Here is a 24,570-nt window from a genome sequence, read left to right on the forward strand (position 1 = left end):
CATACAGTACAACTGGCCCATTGTATAAATATTCATTGCCCTTATGTCACTCTGATAAACATTCACATACGGCAACATCAAGTCAAACTCCTGGCATGTTAACATTCTGTTGTTTTAAGGTAACAATTATTTGGTCATGAGAGTGAAGATAATAGCTAGTTTAGTTTATTCTTAGGCAATTCTAATCTAAGCCCCGGAGCACTTTAGAGTAACAATAAAATAACTATGCAGTTATAATTTTGTTTAGTTAATTAAATAAAAACTATTCCTTAAAACTGCATAAAGGCTATGCATTTAAATAAGCCTTTTAATGTAGATATTAAGAATGCATACGTTGGCTGTAGTCTGCATTGTTTCTGCATGTATTTTCTGCATGTATTGCCGGCAGTAGCTCCTTAAGAACATCACTTTGATTGCATGTGTGTTGGTGGGGGGGGGGGGGGTTAAGGAGAACAGTCATCTTTACTAAGTAGTTATTAAATCCTGCTGCTTAGAAAAGTTCAGTTGCAGTGCAAGAACACAAAAAATAGACAAGCTGTGCTCCATGACAGGATCGATAAGGCATAACCATATGTTGCATTTGTATTGTTATGAATTGTTATAGCTACATAATTACATGATATGTAATTTCAGTACTGGTGGTAAAAATCAACATTGCTCAGAAAATAGAATATGTTTTACTATTACTCTGATATCAACTTTGATATCACCAAAGAAAAATAAAATGAAGAATGCCATAAAGCGCAACATTTGTTTCTGATTTGGTACATAAGAACACTGCATTTTCAAGCAGTCAATAGCAGGTATACAGACCTCTCAACCTGCTCCTTGGGGCACACATTAATAAGCCCAGTGAGATTGTATGCCATACAGGCCACGGTGCCAAAGTAATTTTTTCCGAAGGGAAATATTTTTCCCATCTCAAACGCATTGTCTCACCATTAAACACAAGTGAAACAATAAAGGGCGTACATGAGCTAGCTAAGAGGCAACTGCTCCAAGATTGATGCATACTTATTATGTGAGTGCACTGCATTTTTAAAACATAATTTAGGATGTATATAAAAAAGCAACTGTGTTGGGTACATGCATGTAGCATGTAGCAACAACATGGGCCTATGGTATGTGAATCAGAAAATTCTAGCAACACTACTTCATTTGGCATCATCATACCCCCTTAATAGAAAAAAATAACTAGTTGTTTATGCAGAAATGTAATTATAATATTTTTCTGAGGAATATTCAACTATGGAATACTTAACATGATTTAGCACAAAGTATTATGTTTGCAAAGAGAGGCAGCATGTACAGAAGAGGTAATTCAGAGACAACTTGCATGTTTACACTACTGGAGAAATAGCATAGCACAGCATGTATGGTATGCAAATGACTGTGTGACATCATTCAAATGAGGGTCTTCATGCAAATGAATCTGACATTCATATGACATAATGAAGCAGTGTAGAGCAATTCAACAATGTATAAAGCAAGTGCTGTTCATTGTGGCATTCATCCTTGTGAATTTTGGAAATCTTCAACACACAGCCGCTACACTTGCAATAATATGTTAATGATAACAGCAGCTGTAGTTTAACAATAAATGCTAGTGGTGTCTTTTGGAGCCAACGTCCATGACATTGCTCATCATCATTGAGCACTACACACATGAGTCCAATAGCACCTAAAAGACCATGACCTTCATCACGTTCATGACCAGAGCATTGTTCACTTCACCTCTACTATGGGATGAGAAGGCCATAAAGAAGTGAATAGACACTTGTCACCTGTATATGGAATCTAGTGTATGTATGGACTGCTCATCCCTGAGGAAAAGAAGGCAGGTATAGCATTAACCATCCTTGTTATGGAGATCCTTCAGCATCTGTCAATGGCTACATAAAGAATTTTATAGGCATCACCTTTACAAATTCTAAACCCGTTCTTTCACATGATGCTGCAGCATGTAGAGGCACATATATAATTTCCATGGACAGTGGAAGACAGACAACCAAGCCTATGTGGGCATTTTACAACATAGCCCATTTCTTTGAAATCCGAGGAGCCCTGGTTGTATGCACATTGCCATCAAGGCCCTACCTGCTCCACACAGTGACAGATACATCACCTGGAAGGACTTCCACTCTAACAACTACCAGGTGATGTACAATGCAAAGGGTACCATATGCAATGTGTTTGTATACCACCCAGGCAGTTCCCATGATTTTCCCATTTGGCACATATGTACTACCTACCATTGTTTCAAGTGGAGTGACTCCTGCCTGGTCATCTATCTGGCAGATGTACATTTAAGTAGGTATATAGGTCAGGGCATATAGTTCCCATTCAAGCAGGCATTAAGGCATATATAATGGTGTCCACTGTTGTGTGTTGCAGGTAATGCTGGATATGCACTGGAACCATAAATTGTGAACCCCATCTGAAACCCCTCAGACCATAGCTGATATGGCTTACAACATTGCACATTTATAGACATGAAGCATTGCCAGACCTGTGTTTGGACTCCTAAAGTGGCAGTTTCCCTGCTTGTATACATCTGATGACAAACTGCAATATGCACTTGAAACTTGTAGCCAGATATTGGCAGTGTATGTGCTATGTTATATAATGTGGTAGTATTTAAACAGGTACAGCCCCATTGGAACAATGAAGTACTGCCTGAGAGACATATCACAGCATCAGATGAGCAGCTGGACATGGTGTCAGAAGAAGAGGTTGCAGCAGCACCCCATCCAAGGCTGAGGTTCATAGGTTCATAAGCTGGTACTAGGCTATCAGCCCTAAGGCCTATACAAGCCTAGCCATAACAATTCCCTGGATATTTCTTCCCACAATATTTACTTCCCTGGACCCCTATCTAGCAGGATGACTGATGTGATCCCTGGGGTGAATTTCCTATCTTTCATTCAGTTGTCAAGGTTCCTTTTGAAGAGGTCCAAGGAGGCACTCTGCTTAACATGTATGGGCAGTCTATTCCAGAGTATGGGGAGTCTCTGGGTCAGGAACCTATCCCTCCAGCATGTTTTGTTCATTGTGAGGGCAAGGTTTAGATCCCTGGAGCATGAGGCTCTGAGGGATTGGGATTTCTTTAAGTGGAGCATGTCCAACAGCTCAGGGTTTGACATGGCCTTGTATGTTAAGCAGAGATCGCCTCTGAGTAGACAATATGCCAAAGAGTATAGCTGGAGTTTTTTTAGATGGTCAATATAGGATATCTGCTTTACACCTGTGATTTTTTAGTGAGGTATTTCTGCGGACTTTCCAGCTGTTGCAGATGTCTTGTGAGGTACATACCAAACGGGGCATTGTACTCTATAATGGGTCTAATGAGGGATGAGTACAGTGGGACAATGACCTCCTTTTTTCTGGATGAAAAGCCCTTAGTGATGAGGTGTGCCACATAGAAGGATTTTCTGACTGTTGTGGTGATGTGGTTATCGAAGGTGAAACTACTGTCCACCTGTGTCCCTAAGTCTCTCATCACACTTTCAGTGTTTAGTGTATTGCCACCTATGTGGTAATTCATGGGTACATCTTTTTACTAAAGGGCATAGCTATACATTTCTTGGCATTAAGCTTGAGCCCATGGCTCTGGCACCAAGCATCTGTTTCTGTAAGGCCCTTTTGTAGAATATCCACATACTTTGGGGATTCAATAATGGCTCCCAGTTTGCAATCATCTGCAAACTTTGTTAGCCAGAGTGCCTTAGTGTTGGCCTGTACTTCAAAGAAGTAGATGCCAAACAAGAGCGATATCAGGACTGAGCCCTGAGGTACTCCACTTGTCACTTGTCTGGAGCTGGATTTGGAGTCAGCTACTTTTACAGTCTGGGTTCTGTCAGTAAGCCAGTTAGCAACCCATCAAGTGAAGTAGAAATTTATACCAAGCTTAGTAAGTTTATCTATGATTCCAGAGTGGGGGATGGTGTTGAAGGCCTTGGCGAGGTCCAGATAGGCTGTGTGGACCATATTACCCTCATCCACAGCTCTGGAGACTGATTTGAAGAAGTCAATTAGGTTCAAGAGACAAGATCAGCTTTTCACAAACCCAAACTGGTTGGGGTCCAGTGTTTGAAGGTTGCCAATGTCTTTGTTTATAAGTTCCATGATAATGTGTTCCATGCCTTTGCAGATCAGGCTTGTCAGACTGATGGTATGGTAGTTCCCAGGATCCAAGGTGGATCCCCCCTTGTGGAGTGGGATAACTGTAGCTGTGCGCCACTCAGTGAGAATGAAGCCTGCCCAGGATCCAAGGTGGATCCCCCCTTGTGGAGTGGGATAACTGTAGCTTTGCGCCACTCAGTGAGCACGAAGCCTGAGGTGAGGCTATGATTAAACATGACACTTAGGTGAGGTGCCAGTTCATTTTGTAGTTCATGTAGTACACAGCCCTGGATGTCATTTGGTCCCATGTATGCTGTATTCTTAGCTTTGGAGAGTGCAGTTTCTACCTGTGTGGCTGTGATTACCAGAATTTGGCAATCTTTTGGTACTGAGATGGGCCCTTTAGGGGGTGAGAGGGGGGTGAAGTTTTCACTAAATCGATCTGCCAGGATATTGGCAATATCCTTGGGATCAGTATATTTAATGCCATTCTGTTGTAGCTCAGAGCATATCTGAGCATTGCCATTTAGATTCTTGACATAACTATAGAATACCTTGTGGTTGTCTTTGGAATTGTTGGCAATTTTATTTTCTTAACTAGCTTTGGAGGATTTTATGAGGGATTTCAGCTTCGTACTGTGACTGGTAAGGGAGTTTTTTTGCATCCTGGGATTTTCCTCTTTTCTGCAACAGTTTCTTTCTTCTGTTGTATAGTTTGTTTATGACAGAGGACCACCAGATTGACTTCCTTTTTTTGGAGGAGGGCACCTTGGTTCTATTTGGGATGGCACGATTCATGCATGAGTGGATGTGCTCATACAGTGCCTTAGTGTAGGATTCAGCAGTCGAACTTTCAGCTCCCATCTACATGGGTGTCATGAAGTTTGTCACTTCTGACTTGAGTAGCATGAAGTTGGCTTTGGAGAAGTTTTTTACGAATGTTTCCTTAGTGGGGGGTGGGGGTGGGATGTGGATGTCAAGCTTGATTTGCTTATGGTAAGACCTAACCAATGAGGGGGTGACCACTGGTGTGGAACATTTATCTCCTATGTTGGTAATGACCAGGTCTAGGATATTGGAGCCCCTCCTGGTGAGACATTGGATTAGTTGATCCAGGGCGTTGGAATTTATGAATTTGAAAAAACATTGGGAAAAGGTGTTGGTGCCCACGTAGTTTTCCCAGTTAATGGCAGGGTAGTTGAAATCACCCAGTATTAGGGTATTTGGTTGTATCTTAATATTGTCCAGTATGTTTAGAAAGGTGTAGTGAGAATCTTGGGGCATGGTGGGGGATCTGCAGCAAGCTACAATTTGGACTGCAGTCTTACCTAGTGTTAGTTGCACCTGGAGAATTTCAGATGCATTGTGTTGGGCAATTAGCCTGGATGTGTGAATATCCTTGGTGAATATGGACACTCCTCCACCTTTAGTGTTTTGGTCTTGGTTTGGTGGCTGAAAAGTGTGGTAAGAGTTTTAGCCTGGTATTGCAGGGGTGCTCTCTGGAGCCTTGAACCAGGTCTCAGTTACTGCACAGATATCAATGTTCTCCATTTTTAAGAGTGCCTTGAGAGAGTGCATTTTGAGGTTTAGACTTCTAGCATTGAGTAGCATTACCTTCAGATTTTGCATGCTTGTATCTGTTACGGTCGTGGGTTTGTCCTTTGAACCTTGCCCAAAAAAGGCACTATAGGTGTGGTGAGAGCTTTAGCCATTAACCTGAATCCCAGGGGTGACAGGTGCAGACCATCTCTGGCAAAGCATCGTGGTTTGTCGATCATGTCATCCCAGGCAGACAGATACTGGATCACCTTTGAATGACACCAGAAGCTTAGCCAATTGTTGAAGCCAATCATTTTGTCCTTATACTGTGGTATCATTCTGAGCGAAGGCAGGATGCTACTCAAGGCTAGGGTCATACCTGCCTGGGCCACATGATCTGAGAGCTCTTCCATGTCTTTTTTCATGCAGTTCAGGGATGTACGTCTCAAGTCATTCACTCCAACATGGACAATGACAGAGTCGTATTTGTACTTATTGTGGAGTGACATGAGTGTGTGCATTATGTGGCGGATCCTGGCACCCAACAGGCAGCTGACTGTACTTTTCTCCTTGTTCAGCCTGGTGAGTGGGACATCAGTATGCCTGACTTTAGAGTCACCTATGACTAAAGTGTTGGCTACATTGTCTTGCCTTAGGGGCTGTTGTTGGGTGGCACACTGGTGTTGTGAGCTATGTGTCAAATATTGTTGCAATATTTTGAAGCACTGGCACAGAGGTGGCGTCTGGTCCACAATTATGAGCCATGGTATGTACAACACAGAATAAAATGTCACATGCATTATGATACCAAGATTATGCAATACACTACATTGACTGGACATGCTGTGTATCAGATATTACCTTACCCACATAGATCAGAGGGCTGAAAGGGCATGGTCATTTTCATTTGCATAGGTTAAATGGAGCAGATTGATAAGTGATAGCAATTCTATCATATAGTCAAGGGTCATAAAAGGTGGATATGGTAAGCACTTAGGTGTGTAAGTAGTTGGGATAGTAAGGGATCACATCCATCACTGGTGCACTCGAGCTGCCATGTTGTGAACATTGATCATGTGTATTGTTTTGGGGATTGATGCAGTCCAAGGTAGGGATGGTGTAGAATGCCTGGAGTGTGCACAGAAACTCCATTGTGGTTTCCCATTTGTTAGTCAACAGATGTATTCTGTCCATAATCTAGATGATGGCCATAGAAAGAAGTGGTGCTTTGCTGGCCAGTGGTGGATATTGCTGAAATGCATGACCAAGAGTGATTGGGATGGTGAAGCATCCCAGGGGCAGAACTTTGGGAGTGTCACTAACCATGACCAAGAGACTGGGCATGCCTACATGTGCTGGTCACTGTGGCCATAGGCAACCCCATTCACCCCTGGACCTTCCTACAGCCATGGCAAGCATGGCATCTACAGACAGAAAAGAATGTAGTTAGCATTTCCTGAAGTGGTCTACCAAGGATGTTGTAATCACTGCCTGCTGCATACTCCTGTACACAGTGTCAATTTGCAGGCATTACAGGTCATCCCATATGCCATGTAGGTGTTGCACATTATCATACAGACTGCATACTACATTCACCAACTGTAACATGGTAGGTGTAGCAGTTGTCTGTGCCTGAATAGCTGTCTTGCACAGCCACTGACTGATGCTAAATGTGGTACCCAGGACAGATAAAGCTCTGGAGTCATGGTGACACTGCCCACCAATACAGCTGAGACATAACTGTAGAAGGGATGTGCAGAGGTGTCTTTCTGAATATGTTTCTCTTACATGCAGATCACTGTACAGCATCAAAGTATACTTGCTATTGCTAACTTGGTGAATCACTTCAGACACTAGGGCAGTCATCTTCAGCCCAGCTTCAACATTTACACCAGTTCCTCATATGAGGATCTATTCACTCTCCACAAACAGGGATATCAGGAATTCTTCTACTTCTGTGACTCCTTTCTACGTGGGTGATCCACCTCTTGTGGAAGCAATGTCCCAGGAAATGTCCTATGCCTTGAACTTGACATGCAGTAGCTTACCAGTTAACCTTGCTTTCACCTGTACTATGATCCTGTTATAGCTACCCACAACACTGATGTTCTGCACCACTACCTTCTACCTGACAAACCAGGTCCCCGCATGCCTTGTCTGTATTACCTTTGTCCATGATGTGCATGGCATGTGTATGTAGGGCCTGCAGTAACACCTCAGTCTCCTGGATTGTGAACTTTTCCAGCCACTGCCTTTCTCATGGGCCATGACAAAATGTGTACACCTGTGGGTTATACATGCCTGTCAGTGTGTATGCACTTGGCTGTCCCCATCTGACCCATATGTATGTGAAGTACCCCCCCCCCCAATTTGGTGCTTTATTTCTGTACAGCTGTTATGTTGTAACTATTCCACCTCTTCTTCAAATTAACATCAGTCATGTGCAAGTTATCACTGACCACAGTCTTCATCACTATTCTGATGGCATGTATTCCTTTGCACATCTTGTACCCCTTAAAAAATGTAGAAATGGAAAACGGAGAAAAACAAGCCAAAAAACTAGTAATGCAAAAATTCCCCCATTGTACAGGAACCAATAAAGGCTGTCCCACAAACGTTGCTGGTTGGAATAGTGTTTCAAAGACTCTGCAGTCCACGGAAAATTTAAAACACATAAATAATTTATTTGGATAGTACAAACAGAACAATATAAGTTAAAAATTTAAGCGCTTCATTTCCAATACTGGAAACTTCATCAGAATAACTGCTATTGTTCTGTCGAACATTTTATACCTTTGTGTTAATTATTTTTATTTTTATTTATTTTATTTTGTTAATTACATTCAATTAAACCCATATAATCAGAGAACATTACTTTAAAGAAACAAAACTTTAAAGAAACAAGTCACAAAACCACATAACTTGTTTCTTTAAAGTTTTGTTTCTTTAAATTGCTGTTCTCTGATTATTTGGGTTTAATTGAATGTAATTAACACAAAGGTATAAAATGTTCGACAGAACAATAGCAGTTATTCTGATGAAGTTTCCAGTATTGGAAATGAAAGCGCTTAAATTTTTAACTTATATCGTTCTGTTTGTACTATCCAAATAAATTATTTATGTGTTTTAAATTTTCCGTGGACTGCAGAGTCTTTGAAACAACTATTCCAACCAGCAACGTTTGTGGGACAGCCTTTATTGGTTCCTGTACAACAGGGGAATTTTTGTATTACATCTTGTACCCCCCCATATGCAAACCCATCCCCTTTGTACCATGACCTGCACTCAGTGGGCATAGGCCAGATTGTCCTTTTCTGAGGAGAGACCACAGGGGTTCCTCACCAGGAGATTCCAGGGCCTCAAACATCTACCCTACACAGATAGGCTAAAAGCTCTGTCCCTCTACTCAGTCTCTTACAGACTCCTCAGAGGTGATCTCTGTCTGGCATACAAGGTTATCATGGACCCCGCCTTGATGGGACTACTGCATATCCACAAGTCAAGCTCCACTCAAGTAACCCGCATGGTGACCTCAACCTGGTCTGTGACATTAATAGGACTTGTTGGTGGGACAGATTTGTGTCCCAGAGACATTCCCTTCTGTGGAATAGACAGCCTCTCCACATCAAGCAGAGTACCTCATTATTCCATTTTTAGTGCAACCTGGATAACTGGATAGCAAATAGAAAATACATCCCTGAGATTCCACTTGTGTCCCTGCTGGACAGGGTTATTGGGTGCTGACTTGTCAGAACATGGGCTAAATTCTTGGCTAGGATTGTAAGGGCCTCAAGGCCAACAGCCTAGTAACTTCTATGATCCTATGATGACCTTGTGATAGCTGGACATGTAACTGTCCTACCTTTGTGTAGTATTCAATACCACAGTATCCCCCATCCTCACAGTTCCACATTCAGCTATCATGCTATTTTGCTGTCTTCTCTGCTCCAGTTTTCCAAATTCCCACAACTGGGCATGCAACCATCATGCCCTTGTTTTGTGTTACCTCACTCACATCCACTGGTTGCTGATGTCTGCCATGGGTGTCAGGTACAGTGCAGAGGTACATTACCATGTGTCTTGTCTTCCTTCAGTATGCCCGTATCAAAGTGCAGAGTCTGTTTCAGTGAAATCCTGATGCCTGACCTGAACATCTTAGTGCAGCCTCAAGCAATATAGTAACCATGCTAAAACAGGCCTCATGACATGGAAATTATGGCAATGAGGGAATTTAGCTCAATTGTCTCTGAATTGCTGCTATAATGCACTGTACTGTGACATCTATGCAGAGCTAGCCTGCTCATCCCTGCTTATGACATTGCACTATGGATACTTTTATTACTACGCTGTTGTTGCCCTGTGATGCATGTCATGTGATGTGGAGCCATACAAACGGGGTCACCATTTTGTTCGAGTGAACATTTTGAGCATACATGGCCTTTTCAGGCAGTTGTTACAGCTTGTTTTCTTCCTGATGTCTGAATGTTAGAGTGAGAGAGAGAGAGATAGAGGGAAACCCGTATTTTTAAATATTTTATCTACAGGTGCTTTGAGGAGCACCTATTGGCCCATTGTGATGGTGACCCATTATATAAAGAGGGTGCTTGGCACCAATTTGCGAGGATGATAAGTTATATCATCCATTCTGTTGAGCAATGCAAACACAGATATAATAAGACACAGCAGCACCACCCCAATTTGTTTCACCAGATGGATGCAGCTGTTCTGGCTTTGCACTGTATTTTATTTATTTATTTATTTTTATGCTATTGTGTGTTTGTTTCATTTGCCTTCTTTTCACTGGATCAGTAGTGTACAAACTGGTTCTTATATGCTTTGACAGTGGCTAAGGAGTGAAAACTGAACAGGAAAGCCTGCCTTAGGAGGGCTGAACAACTCTCTCTGTGGAGGGGGTATGTATACTATGTGAAATACTGTAATATGCAATTCCAACTCTTTTTGTAACTGCATATATACTAATGTGCTCTATCTCCCCTTTCCATTTTATCCTCATCCTTCTACAGGTCCATCTGTGATAGAGGTGCAGGAATGGCAATGGGCATTTTGGTGTGCACTAGTCTGGTGAGAGATCACTGGCAGTCACTACATCTTCTTCTCAACAGGAGGACAGAGGTTACCCTGCTGAAGGTGAAATGGAGGGCTCACTGATGGCCTCTGTGGCCAACTCTCAGGATGAAGGGTAGAAGCTCCCAGTCTGAACGTGGCCAGTGTGGTCTCATATGGTCATCCAGAATCAAGTACAAAGGCTGGTTGCTTGTGAGATACACCCAGAGTTGACATATCTACCTAGACATCATGAAGTGTCTCCAAGTATGGCTGATGGAGCTGTATGACCTTTTGACTCTTGCTACTTGGTCACCAGTTGCAGAAGGTGCCCAAGATGTCAGTAATGGAGGCAACTGATGTCTGGGTGTGCTATCTTCTGGGTCAGTCTGGCATGCTCCATGTAACCTGTTCAATCCCTCATCTATGTGTTCCCCTCACTTATGTATAGTTCTTGCACCTTGCTTGTAGGACAATCCCCACTGTCACAAACTCTCTAGCTTCTGTATGTTTGTGCCCCTAAATCTTTGTCCCCACTTTGTGTCCATACTACCCTTGTCTATGTTCACATTTCATGTTTGTCTGTCATCCCTTACTACCTGCTCTTCTCTATATGTCCATCTCATACGAATTCCTTGTTATCTTCTCCATCTAACCCGGATATTCATAAATATAAAAATGGGCACCTGTCCAACAAAAAGTATGCCTTTCTTTCTCCTTCAGCCATCACCTGTTATGCTTACCTTTGTATGCTTCTTTTCCTTGCTATCCCCTTTTTTACCTTTGCTATCTCTGTCTTTCCTCCCCATTTATATGATCAAATTTGCTGACTCTCATAGTGTTCAAGTTGCAATGATGACATATTCTGTTGTGCAAATGAGTGGCATAGCCTTGTGAAAACACCATTTCCTTTCTTGTGACATTGATCACATTTAATACACTAGTATAGTCCTTTTGCTATAGTTCCCCAATGTGACTCCTGCCTGCAATGCAGCGGCACTAATTTACTAGACTGCCCATTTCCCATAGAACCAGCATTATGCCAGTCTAAGTACATCACTGAGCAGATATGGACTACATTCCAGTATAGAATATTTAGCTCGTTTACACATGTATACTTTAGCACCCATAACACCTCATGGTTTCCCGACATGTTTTGTGTCTGGCATCCTTGACCATGTGACTTAGCAATTAATAATAGGAAGCATACGAAAGGCCATAGTGCAAATAACAAAATGATCCTAACTTTGTTAATATAGGACATCATTCAGTGGAAATATCACTGTTTATAACTTCTTATTCATGTTTTCATATTTACCTTCCTATTTTCATAACAGAGAGAGATGCATCTTATTGAGAGGCATGATGTGAAATTTTCAGGAATCAGACAGAAAATTATGTTGTAAATGTCCATGTATAGCAGACTACACTAGAGTTATTACAAGCTGTTTGGTGGCATTTATGAAGATATGGAATATTTTCATGAGTACACTACTAAGGTGAAAAACAAGTGACTTGCCAAGTATTGCATGACATCAGGTAAAACGTCAGATGAGATGATGTTAAAGAAACTAGTCATAGATATATATTTACAGTATAAGCTGCACATCTTCAGAAATATTCATTGTTATTTGTACTGTTAATTTAAAAAATAAGCATGATTTTTTTATATTTCTGCAAATATATCAATAAACAAGTACCGGAAGGAAATTTCTCACCGTCATTTGAAACCTAAGGACTGATACTCAAGGTGGTATTGTATGTCTAGCCTGTAAAGTTTCCAAAATATGAAAATAATTTTTGAGAAGCTTTAGAAAACATAATTTTGTTTTTTTTTTTGCATTGTGATATAGTATTTATACACATACTGTGAATGTACTGATTATCACTTGTAAAGAAAATGTTTTACTGATACCACTGTTATTTGTACCTTTTTAATATCATTTACTGATAACAATGTGTTTAGATTTGGTTAATAGATTTCAACATGACTTTTCAGAAAATGCTCTGAAATGTACGGATATGTGTAGTTTGCTAGAAGTGTGACATTTCCACAACTCAGAGGTGTTAGTGAGTGAATGCTTAGCACTGTGCCACGGTGCATCAAATGCTTTTAAATATTCCTTCCATGTACTGAAGAAATAATTATTTGCAGAGTGTTATCTAAATTATGTTTCAAAGACTGTAGTTTAAAGGTAAGCCATTGTAAAGTCCAGCCCAGCATCTGCTGACTGCTCAGTTTCCATTACTGTAATTCTGCTTTGATATTCTTTGCCAAAAACATATCATTATGAAAAGTGCTAAATGTGCCTTTGACAACCGTATCATTGTATAGGATGTTGTAGCCTAACTCACAACAGTTTTAAGATGACCTTTGACACTTGTATTCAGCTGCTCTGTGTAACCCTGTGCAGCAGATGTGTGGATGATGAAATACACGCAGTACTCAACAAGGGGCTTTGATCTTGACTCAGCAATTCTAGCCAGACAGGGGAAAGTTGGGGGTGGGGGGAAGAACCGTAACATATAAAGCTCTGTGGACAAGAAAAAAAATGCTTCTTATAGACTAGCTACTCACAGTCAAATATGTTTGAATCTGAAATTTTTTTTTTCTGGTTAAAAATAAACTGTTTTCACCCTAATATTGCTGATCCCAGATTTTTCTGCACTGTATGTTGCAGTCAGCAAAAGTAATCTTATGCATGAGTACAGAATAGGTCCGTAGGTATACACTAAGATCACCAAGGGCCTTTATAAGCCTAGCTGTGCTATCCAGTCCAAAAAGAAAACTCATCAAGATTATATCACCCCAGATGGAACTCAGATCCACAATCCCTGGTTTAGGAGGCCAATGCCTTATCAATTAGGCCATTGGGGCCTAAAGGATGTGAAGACATTCATGTGATATATGTAGAAAGTTAATTACCATATTAGTTGTGATTCTGATCATACCATGTTACATGTTATTATTCTTTATACTGGCGCACGTTTTATAACTTTCATTAGAACACAAATGCTTTTGACCAGGACACTGAAACTAGTTAACAGAATGGGTTATGATTAGTCTTACCTCTAGCAGAGACTAAACAATAACAAAACACTGTTTTAAAGGAGAATTGATTCAGCCAATTTCAGGTCACTGAAACTGAATGTGATATTGTTTATGCTGTTAAAGACTGTTTAAGTATGAAAAGTAATGCATATTTAACAATACCTACTAGTAAACCTTGTATTGTCATGATAATGCAGTTTTGTAAACTACAGTCCAACAACAAACAAATGAATGCTTCTAGAATAAAAAAAACCTCCTGTGAAGTCAGGTAAGAAATGCATTTAAATTAACACTCCCATGATAATAACTGCCCCCCCCCCCCCATGAAGTCAAGAGAAAAAAGAAATTTAACAATGTGTATTAAAAGATTAACCATAAAAAGTCTGTTTACAAAGAAATACAATGTAGAACACATGTAGTTGCGCATTTCACTGAATTCCCTTACGTTTCCAAATCTTTGTAAAATTCTCTAGGGCAATGTCAATCTGTAGGCAGAATTTTTATGGAATAACAAATTGATAAGCTAGAGAGCTGAAATCAGCAGTGGTTTCTTTACAGGTCAACCGGCAGACTTGTTCTAGAAATTCACTACTGCCTTGAATGCTTAAGCAAAGTATAAGCTATAATATATACAATTTCACTTGTTAACTCCTCTTGAAAAAAAAAAAAAAGATGATTGTACCACAACTCTAGTAGTGTCCATTCAAGTAAAACTGGAGAGGAAGCTGATTATTATCTGTAAACTGTTTTTTTTTATCAGTGAAGCTGCACTCTGAAAGCAGCTTGTTCAGCGATCACAATACTACAGCGTGCAGCCGATGGACTACACTACAGTGGTGTTTGTATTAAATGCATTTAGTGCATAACACTGTCCAAAAACACATCAGTGCTTATGATAAAGTGGTGCTGGAGTAGAATACAGTAACGACTTTCATTTTATTTTGGTAACTTTGTAAGCTAAAAAAATGTATTTTGCTTTAAATTTGCAGAAGGTAAAATGAAAGCTTGAAGTCATGTTCCCACTGTTCCAGAAGACTACTGATTTCTGACAACATCATACATTGAGTCATGTCAAGAAAGGTCTTCTTATGAAGGTAGAGTCCTGTTAAAAATCAGTTGGCCGGATCATCATGGTAGTTGTCTTGACGCCATGGCTAGGGCCTTTCCAGTAATGCCATTTAATGCCATTGTACTTGACTGTATTAGTACCACCAGGGTAGTAGATCCCATTTAAATTTGAAGGGCCACATGCATCAAACCACCATCCTAAAGAGGAAAAAAAAAAGAGAAACATAATGAAAATATGGTAATAGGGTAACATATCCGTCAAATGGATTCTGCTGAAGAAAAGGGAGGTCAAAGGGTGATGTAATCATGTCTACGATCTTCGTACTGAAAGTCTGGATTGTACACTGTAGCATGACTGTACTGAATAAATACAACCCTACTCTAGAGGAAAAAAAGGATTATTTATGAATCTCTGCCAGTGTTTTTAAATCCTCAGTTATAGATGCCCTTTATTACACAGAGTAGTTTAATATATGATCACAATTTATATAGTCTGTCACTAGTGGGAGTGGCTCTTATAGTGGTGTGATCACTCTACCACATAGCAAGATGCATCTCAGGTCTCTGGTACCATGTCTTCCAGTTAGAACATTTGTTTAACAATTTATGCATTTATTTGTAGATTGATTTGTTTAGTTTTGTTTCTATTTGTTTGTTTTCTGTGGTACTGCACTGATCCAGTGGACCCATTTCAGCTACAAACAGCAAAAATGTACACAGTTTACACAGACGTGTAACAGGGCAGACTGACAATACATAAATGAAGTGTGCAAACATGCAAACAAAGCAAAGGCATACACTTAAGGGACATATATAAGCAATAAAAATATAATAATGGTTATTATTAAGTGCATTAAAATACAGGATATTTGAATAATTGTTTTAATTAATGTTGTGCAGTGGGAAATGGTGGTCTGAAAAAGAGGCAGTATTAGCAGTAGAAAAAGCAGAATGGGCTGCATTGTCCTTGAGATGGGGAGGAAGAGTGTCATTGTCCCTGATGTTAGGGGTCATGTATCCCTGACCTTAGCTTTTAGGTGGTGGAAGGCATTGTCAGAGCTAACAAGGTTATTAGAGACTCTTTAGACTAGGATCACCATCTGCAAGAAATCTCAGTGACCTGTGGACAGGTCAAGGAATAAGTTTAATGTCATTTGGTTGTTGGTGTTAAATTTCGGGACTATGAGGATTATATTCAGAAAAAAAAGACAAGATATTTTATTTATTTAGTTTTATTTTATTTATCCTATCTTGACTAGGCTAGTCCCATTAGGCTTGTGGTCATCTTCAGGGGAGACCCACAGTGATAATTATACTGACTAGGAGAATTTGGCCAAGGTGTAAGGGAAATGCCCTTATTGTTTTTGATAAGTGTAATGGGATCTTTTATATCCACTTGAGCTACCCTCAAGCTCAGGCAAATGGGACCTCATTTGAGTGTGTCATCTGAAGGACAGAATTCTTCTCTAGTATCTGATCTGCATGAGAAGGAATTGCACTGTGATGTTCACATTTTTGGAGACAGCGGGATAAAGCATTAGACAGAGTTTGGAGGTATGAAGATTGGGTGAAGATAGATGAAGGCTGTCAGCCTAGCCAGATAGAGTTTTGGAGATAATTCTGTCATCAGTAAATATTAATGTAAACCACAGGCTTGTTTCTGTTAGCCTGGGAACCCAGGGAAGTGTGAAGAATGATGTAATGTGAACCAGGAATGTGATTTTAAAAACAGAGAGAATCAGAGAGCATTAAGCATTTTTGTCTTAACCATCCAACTCATCAGCACTGTCTTGCTCTATATGTAAGTTTATCTTAGACTTGTGTTTTCACTTAGAAATAGATAGAAACTAGAAAGAGTAGACTAAGTGTTTTCTGTGATGTCAGAACTGTACTACTGAATTATTTTCAGCATTTTTCTGTGATCCCTGAACTCTTGACTAGCACTGTGTAGTAAAAAGTATAGTCTTGTGTTTTTATTATTTATTATTAAATATTTTTAACCCCTTCTGTGTCTGGTCTGTTTTTGTAGAGATAATTTAAGCTCTTTAGAGTACTTGCATCCCTTTGGTAAAATTGTACCAAGCTACTGTAATAGCTTCAGCCCTGGGCTATACTACCAATTGGATAATAATATTGCATGGTAATAGTTAGACACCCTTTTAAGGGCCTTTGAGTAGCTGATAAATATTAGTGGGTGGTGGCAGCTGGTACTACCATATAGTCTGGGAAAAAGGGGCACAGCTGGAGAACCTGTGCCAGCCTTCCCCAGGAGTGTCTGGTTGTATAAACTCTTCTCAAAGTGTGTGTGTGTGTGTGTGTGTGTGTGTGTGTGTGTGTGTGTGTGTGTGTGTGTGTGTGTGTGTGTGTGTATGTGTGTATTTGTGTGTGTGTGTGTGTGTGTGTGTGTGTGTGTGTGTGTGTGTGTGTGTGTGTGTGTGTGTGTGTGTGTGTGTGTCAGCTACTTGGGCTGGAACATGAAGCACTGGTTGGACAGAGAGGGTGCTGGAGGTTTTAGCTTTCCCACTAGCCTAAGATCTGGACCTTATAGCTGTGCCAGTTGGGTGTCTTATTGGGAACCTGGAGAGCAAGGGAGCAACCAGCCCCGGAATGACTATGGTCTCTGTGTGCTCTTAAGGGAAATTGCACTTTACTGTGTGTATTTGTTATCCTTTCCTCCTATATGAGACGCCCCTCACTGGTGATAGTGGTGAGGATTGAGGTTCCTTGATTGCTGGGCCAGTGCACGGGTGTCACCATATTAATTGTTTGGCAGTGGTGGAATATCCACACCACATATTAATAGGTCGGTAAATACTAATTGGCTTGTAGTGGTGTGGGTAGAGTGTATTCCTGTAGCTTGTGTACAGTGAGCTCTGAAGGTGTTTTGTACTCTAAATCAGCCACGCAGTGAATACTCAGAGTTCAGATCACAATTGTTTTATTTCTTTTGTTAGTTTAGTTAGTCAGGGTGAGCAGACAACATGTCAACAGAGGAATATGGAAAGCTGACAAGGAGACAGCTGGCTGAGATGTGCCAGGCAAGGGGACTGGTGCATGGAAACCTGACCAAGGCAGACCTAATTGCAGCCTTGGTTACAGCTGCATCAGAAAACAGCAACCAGGAGGACAATCAAACTGGAAGTGGAGATATAATACCCTTGGAGAATGGACAGCTCAACCTTTCTGCAGAGGGCTTAAAAATCCATCTGAAACTAAAGAGACTTGAGTTGGAGGCCAGGCATTTGAAGATAGAAGCAGCTGAGAGACTGAGGAGTCTACAGGCTGAGGAGAATGAGAAACTGCTATGCCTGGAAGCTGAGGAAAAGGAGCAGCAGAGGAAGCATGAGAGGGAAATGCTGACTCCTCGCAAGAGTCATGGAGGTAATGGGGAAGGGAGTAACTGGACCCCAGAAGTAGAAAAGGTCAGTAAATGTCTTCCACAGTTTAAAGAGGGGGATAATTTTGATAGTCTCATTCATATGTTTGAGAGGATATGCAAACAGTATGGTGTCGACCAAAGGCTCTGGGTACGGTTCCTGACTCCCTTACTCCATGGTAAAGCTGTAACTGTTTTGTCAAAAATGTCTGATGTTGCATGTTTAGTTATACTGCTGTGAAAAAAATCACTTGTTAGAATTGTTTAAGCTAACACCTGAAACATATAGGAAAAAAGTTTTATTAGCATAGGCGCAAGACAGTTGAAAGTGTGTGTAAATATGTTGCTGAACTGAGCACTTATTTCCATAGGGGGGTGAGTGGATGTCAAGTCACCACTTTTGAAGGGCTGGCAGCCCTTTTGGTGAGGGGAACAAGCCCTTAGCATTTTGCCTGAGGACATGAGGATCTGGTTAGCTGCCAGACAATGTACCACTTCAGATGAGTTGGGGAAGAAGGAAGACATATACCTGGCATGCAGGGCAGCTCTGCACAGGAAAGGGACACCCCAGTACTGCTCATGGGTCAAAAAAAACCCATGGTGGGCAGCACAGACTGCACCAACAGAATCTGCCAGTATCAGGGGAAGCCACGAGTCCAGGTACACATCCAGGAGCTAGGGTTAAATGTTTAGAATGCAACCAGTGAAGCTGTGTGGCATACATGTGTCCATGGAGGCAAGGTGGGGACCAAAAGGTGAGGGAGCCAGTAAGTGGGAAAGACAAAATGCCAATAGTAGGTTATCTTCTGACACCTGAGGTACCAAACTACCATTCTGCAGATGTCCTGATAGGGAAGGATTTGGATGAGGCAGTACCATGTGCTTATGCAGTTACACCCAGTCAGGCTTGGAGACAAGCAGGTAAGTCTGGTAGCCTGGGGGGAGACCCAGACAGACTGCATACTTGCAGCCAGGACTGGTGAGGTGGTTACTTCAGGAAGGGAGACTGAAAGTGAGCCACAGCTGCTTGGGGGTACTGATGGTCCATTGGACAGAGTCACTGCAAAGGTAGAGGTGAGTAGTTGTACCCAGGCTGACAGTGAGGCACCACTCTCAGAGGATGCCAGATTTCTTGTGGAAGGGGAACTGGGAAGGGTTACAAGGAGAGAGTTGAGACAGGCTCAGCCCCTACATTGAAAGGCCTGAGGCAGGTATCTAGGGAGGCACCTGATTCTCAAGGAAAGGGGGAATCTGTATACTGGGATAAAGGGTTACTATACAGAGACTGGACACCTGAGGGAGGGCTAGAAGGTGAGAGAGTACAGCAGTTGTTAGTGCCTAGAGCCTACCACCTGGTGCTTCTAGCCATAGCCCATGATATTCCTTTTGTAGGTCATATGGGCATAAAATGTACAAAGAGGTGTATTATGCAAACTTCTATTGGCCTGGAATTTCCAGAGATGTAACAGGGTACTGCAGGACATGTGAGCAGTGCCAAAAGGTAGGCAAGGCATGAGACAAGGTGAGAGCTCCTTTGATGCCTTTGCCTATGATTGAGGAGCCATTTCAGAGGGTAGCTATGAATATTGTGAGTCCTCTGAGTACCCCAAGTTCCACAGGGAAAAAGTATATCCTAGTGGTAGTGGATTATGCTTCACTATACCCTGAGGCAGTGTCTTTGACCTTCATTGAGGCAGAGAAGGTGGAAAAGGCTTTGTTAGAGATTTTCAGCAGGGTAGGTTTCCCAAAATAAATACTGACTGACATTGGTGCCAATTTCATGTCATACTTGCTGGCTTGTCTGCGGAAGTCCTGTGGGGTGAAGCACATGAAGACCACCCCCTACCATCCCCGGACTAATGGTCTTGTTGAATGGTTAAACTCTACAATCAAGTCCATGCTGCGGGCATTTGCAGATCAGTTTAAGAGGGAGTGGGACAAATATTTTCCCCATCTTGTTGTTTGCTTAAAGAGAGGTCCCCCAGGAATCCACAGGTTTTTCACCCTTTGAGTTGCTGTATGGGCATAGGGTGAGGGGACCTCTAGATTTAATTTGAGATGAGTGGGAAGGTGAGTGTGAGTCTCACAAGGAGTCTGTTGTGGCATACATCCCAAACCTCAGGACAAGGCTCAGGGAACTCATAGGCTTGGCCCAGGAGAACCTGGCAGAAGCCCAACAACAGAAAAAGGTGTGGTATGACAGGAATGCTCGAGCTAGAGAGTATGCTGTGGGGCAGCAGGTAATGTTTTTTATTCCTGTCAGACACAACAAGCTGCAAGCAGCTTTGGAGGGACCTTACAAGGTGGTAAAAAAGGTAAGTGATGTTAGTTACATGGTGGAACTGCTAGGTAGAAGGCAGGGACACAAATTGTACCATGTTAACATGATGAAACCTTACCATGATAGGGAGGCCCTTGTGCTGAGCATTTGCAGTGGATTGCAGGAGGAGTTTCAAGGAGTTCTGGTGACTGATCTCCTCAGTGAGGTTCGGGCTGATACCTCAGTGGAAGGGGTAGCAATGTCCCAGCAGTTATGTCTTACCCAGGTTCGAGAAATCTGAGCAGTGTTGCAGGAATTTGCAGACATGTTCACTGGGAAACAAGGATGCACCCACCTGGGGCAGCACCAGGTGGATACAGGACCTCAAAGGCCTATTAGGCAGGCCCCTTATAGAGTGCCTGAGAGAGTCAGACTCTGAGGGAGGAGGTACAGGAGATGTAGAACTAGGTTTGATTTAAGATTCCAACAGTCCATGGGCTTCCCCAGTGGTGCTGGTGCCAAAGAAGGATGGCAGCACTAGGTTCTGTGTGGACTATAGGAAATTAAATAGTCACACAGAGCCAGATGCTTACCCCATGCCTAGGACAGATGAGACCCTAGAGCAGCTGGGTGGGGCTAAGTGTTTTACAACCATTGATCTTACCAAGGGTTACCAAGGCGCCCTTGACTCCCAGTGCTAGAGAGAAATCAACCTTTGTGACTCCTTTTGGCATGTATGAGTTCACAAAGATGCCCTTTGGGATGAAGAATGCCTCAATGACTTTCCAGAGGCTGGTAGATCATATCCTAGCAGGAGCAGGAGGGTTTGCTCTTGCTTACCTAGATGATATTGCCATCTACAGCCATTCCTGGCCAGAGCACCTTCAGCATATCAGGGAGGTGCTGGGCAGACTACAGAGGGCAGGGTTAACTATTAAGCCGAGCAAATGTCAGGTGAGTATGGCAGAGGTCTCCTACATAGGACACAGAGTGGGGAGTATTAAGATAAGGCCAGAACCTGCCAAAGTTGAAGCCATTCAGGCATGGCCTACCCCTATTACTAAAAATCAGGTGAGGGCATTTTTAGGTACAGCAAGGTACTACAGAAAGTTCATCTCCAGTTTTAGTACCATAGCTGCTCCCCTCATAGACCTGACAAGGAAGAACAGGCTAGATAAGGTAGTGTGGACCCCAGCATGTGAGCAGGCATTCCAGAAACTTAAAGAAGCTTTGGGAGGACCCTATATGTTAGCCAGCCCACATTATAGCAATTAATTTGTTGTGCGGGTGGATGCTTCGAACCATGGGATAGGGGAGGTCTACTTATCCAGATTTCTTCAGAGGGGGAAGAGTACCCAGTGGCTTATCTCAGTTTTAGGCTCCAACCCAGGGAGGAATACTATGCAGCTGCAGAAAAGGAATGTCTAGCCATAGTGTGGGCACTGCAGAAATGTCAGACTTACCTGTATTGAAGGAAATTCACTGTTATGACAGATCACAGCCTCCTAACATGGTTAAACATCGCCAGCCAGCAAAATGCCAAGTTGCCAAGATGGAGCCTGGGGTTGCAAGCATATGAAATGTCTGCGTAGCACCGCAGTGGGATTAGTAATGCCAATGCAGATGGGCTCTCAAGACAGGGAATGGGGTAAGGTACACTCAGATAGACCTAACTCCCTCAAACAGCATTTCTCAAGGGTCACTTGAAAAACTAGCTTGAGTTCTCTGGGGGGGGGGGGATATGTGAAGATTGGGTGAAGTTAGATGAAGGCTGCCAGCCTAGCCAGATAGAATTTTGGAGATAATTCTGTCATCTGTAAATATTAATGTAAACCACAGGCTTGTTGCCTTAAATGGTAAAAATAGTGTCACATGTGGAACTGGAAAAAATGTAACAACAGTGCACTCTGCTGACCAAGTAATGCATGCTGTGACCCTTTGATCTAAACACGGCTCCAGATGGTCTAGATGAAAGAATTCTTGCTATTGTTTTAAGGCCAGTGTTAATGGCCAGCATTTGCATGCATAAATGTATTTTATTGCTCTGGTTTCTGCCCAGAAGTGAAGAATGTAAATGTAGTTTCTGTTGGCCTGGGAACCCAGGGAAGTGTGAAGAATGATGTAATGTGAACCAGGAATGTGATTTTAAAAACAAAGAGAATCAGAGAGCATTATGCATTTTTATTTTGACCATCCAACTCATCAGCACTGTCTTGCTCTATATGTAAGTTTATCTTAGACTTGTGTTTTATCTTAGAAATAGCTAGAAACTAGAAAGATTAGACTAAGCATTTTTCTGTGGTCAGAACTGTACTACTGAATTATTTTAAGTATTTCTCTGTGATCTCTGAACTCCACTGTGTAGTAAAAAGTATAGTCATGTGGTTTTATTATTTATTATTAAATATTTTTAAACCCTTCCAACTGTAGCTGTTTTTGTAGAGATAATTTAAGCTCTTTAGAGTACTTGCATACTTTTGGTAAAATTGTACAAAGCCACTCTAATAGCTTTAGCCCTGGGCTATACTACCAATTGGATAATAATATTGCACAGTAATAATTGGACACCCTTTTAAGGGCCTTTGAGTAGCTGATAAATATTAGTGGGTGGTGGCAGCTGGTACTACCGTATAGTCTGGTAAAAAGGGGCACAGCTGGAGAACCTGTGCCAGCCTAACCCAGGAGTGTCTGTGTGGTTGTATAAACTCTTCTCAAAGTGTGTGTGTGTGTGTGTGTGTGTGTGTGTGTGTGTGTGTGTGTGTGTGTGTGTGTGTGTGTGTGTGTGTGTGTGCATGTGTGTGTGTGAGCTACTTGGGCTACTTTCTTTCTTTCTTTCTTTTGTTCTTTCCTTGATAACCAGGTAGGTGAGCTGATCCATGAACCCTTTTCAGTTATGAAACAGGTACAACAAAAGTTTAGAATGCAGAGCAGTGCAACTATTGCAGAGCTTAGCACAGAGTATGATACAGAGGTTTAAAAAAATATTAACAGGTACTTAATATACAAGTGAATCTCAAAGCATTGGAGAACTACCAACCCAAATTGTGAGTAGTGCATTTAAAAGTGCCACATATTTTTATGTAAACTTTCAGCTGTTGTTTATGTGCTGCTGTGTTGTGTGTGTGCGTGTGTGTGTGTGTGTGTGTGTGTGTGTGTGTGTGTGTGTGTGTGTGTGTGTGTGTGTGAGCTACTTGGGCAGGGACACAAAGCACTGGTTGGACAGAAAGGGTGCTGGAGGTTTTAGCTTGTCCACTAGGCTGAGATCTGGACCTTATAGCTGTGCCAGTGGGGAGTCTTATTGGGGACCTGGAGAATAAGGGAGCAATCAGCTCCGGACTGTCTGTGATCTCTGTTTGCTCTTAAAGGAAATTGTACTTTACTGTGTGTATTTGTTATCCTTTCCTCCTATATGAGACACCCCTTACTGGTGTTAGTGGTGAGGATTGAGGCTCCTTGATTGCTGGGCCAGTGCACAGGCATCACAGGAGGGTGCCGTTTTTACTGGAGTAAGTAGCATGAATCAGAAGAGTATATTCAAGAATTCCTTGCCCTATGGAAGAGTGACCATCAGGGGTGAGGAATCTAAAGTTTTCCAAAATATAATAGCCCAAATGATATCAGTTTTAATAGCAATAACATGTGAGTCTATTTAGAATGTTAGGTCAAGATGAAAAATTAGGTATCTGATGGTAGGAACAAGTCTGATGGAGTTGTTTTAATAGCTAAGGAAATTGTTTGTGTGGGTAGATGATGTGAGTTTATCCTTGGTTCTAAAAAACATAGCTTTGGTTTTATGCTAGTCTATGATGAAATGTTTGTCTTCCAGCTAGGAGGGCAGTTTGTTGATATTCTAAATGATCCTGAAAGGGTTTGTACTTTATGGTGCTGATGACAGGACCACAGTGAGTAGTAAGAGCACAGTTGTTAGTATAGATAAGGATTTTGGTGAGGAGGCGGTCAGATGGGAGTGAGCTTAGGAATAAAGAAAAGAGAAGTACACCAAGAACAGAGCCTTGTAGGGCTCACGTGATAAGAGAGGCAGGTGATGAGCTTTTCAAGTTTATTTTGACTTGGAAAGATCTGTCAGGC

At 41.8% G+C, this 24,570-nt stretch overlaps 1 protein-coding gene across 1 annotated transcript in view; it reads right to left on the reverse strand.

Moving 5' to 3' along the window:
- Window positions 1-14,119: 14,119 nt before the first annotated feature.
- LOC122792267 (angiopoietin-2-like) overlaps window positions 14,120-24,570 on the reverse strand; it is a 1,226,949-nt gene continuing 1,216,498 nt past the window's right edge. Inside the window, exon 9 of the mRNA XM_044060020.1 lies at window positions 14,120-15,043. Coding sequence (XP_043915955.1) covers window positions 14,883-15,043 — 161 coding nt within the window. The 3' untranslated portion in view covers window positions 14,120-14,882. The remainder of the gene's footprint in view (window positions 15,044-24,570) is intronic.

Source organism: Protopterus annectens, chromosome 1.part2 (assembly GCF_019279795.1).
Source record: "Protopterus annectens isolate FY-2018-M chromosome 1.part2, PAN1.0, whole genome shotgun sequence".
Classification (NCBI taxonomy): domain Eukaryota; kingdom Metazoa; phylum Chordata; order Ceratodontiformes; family Protopteridae; genus Protopterus; species Protopterus annectens.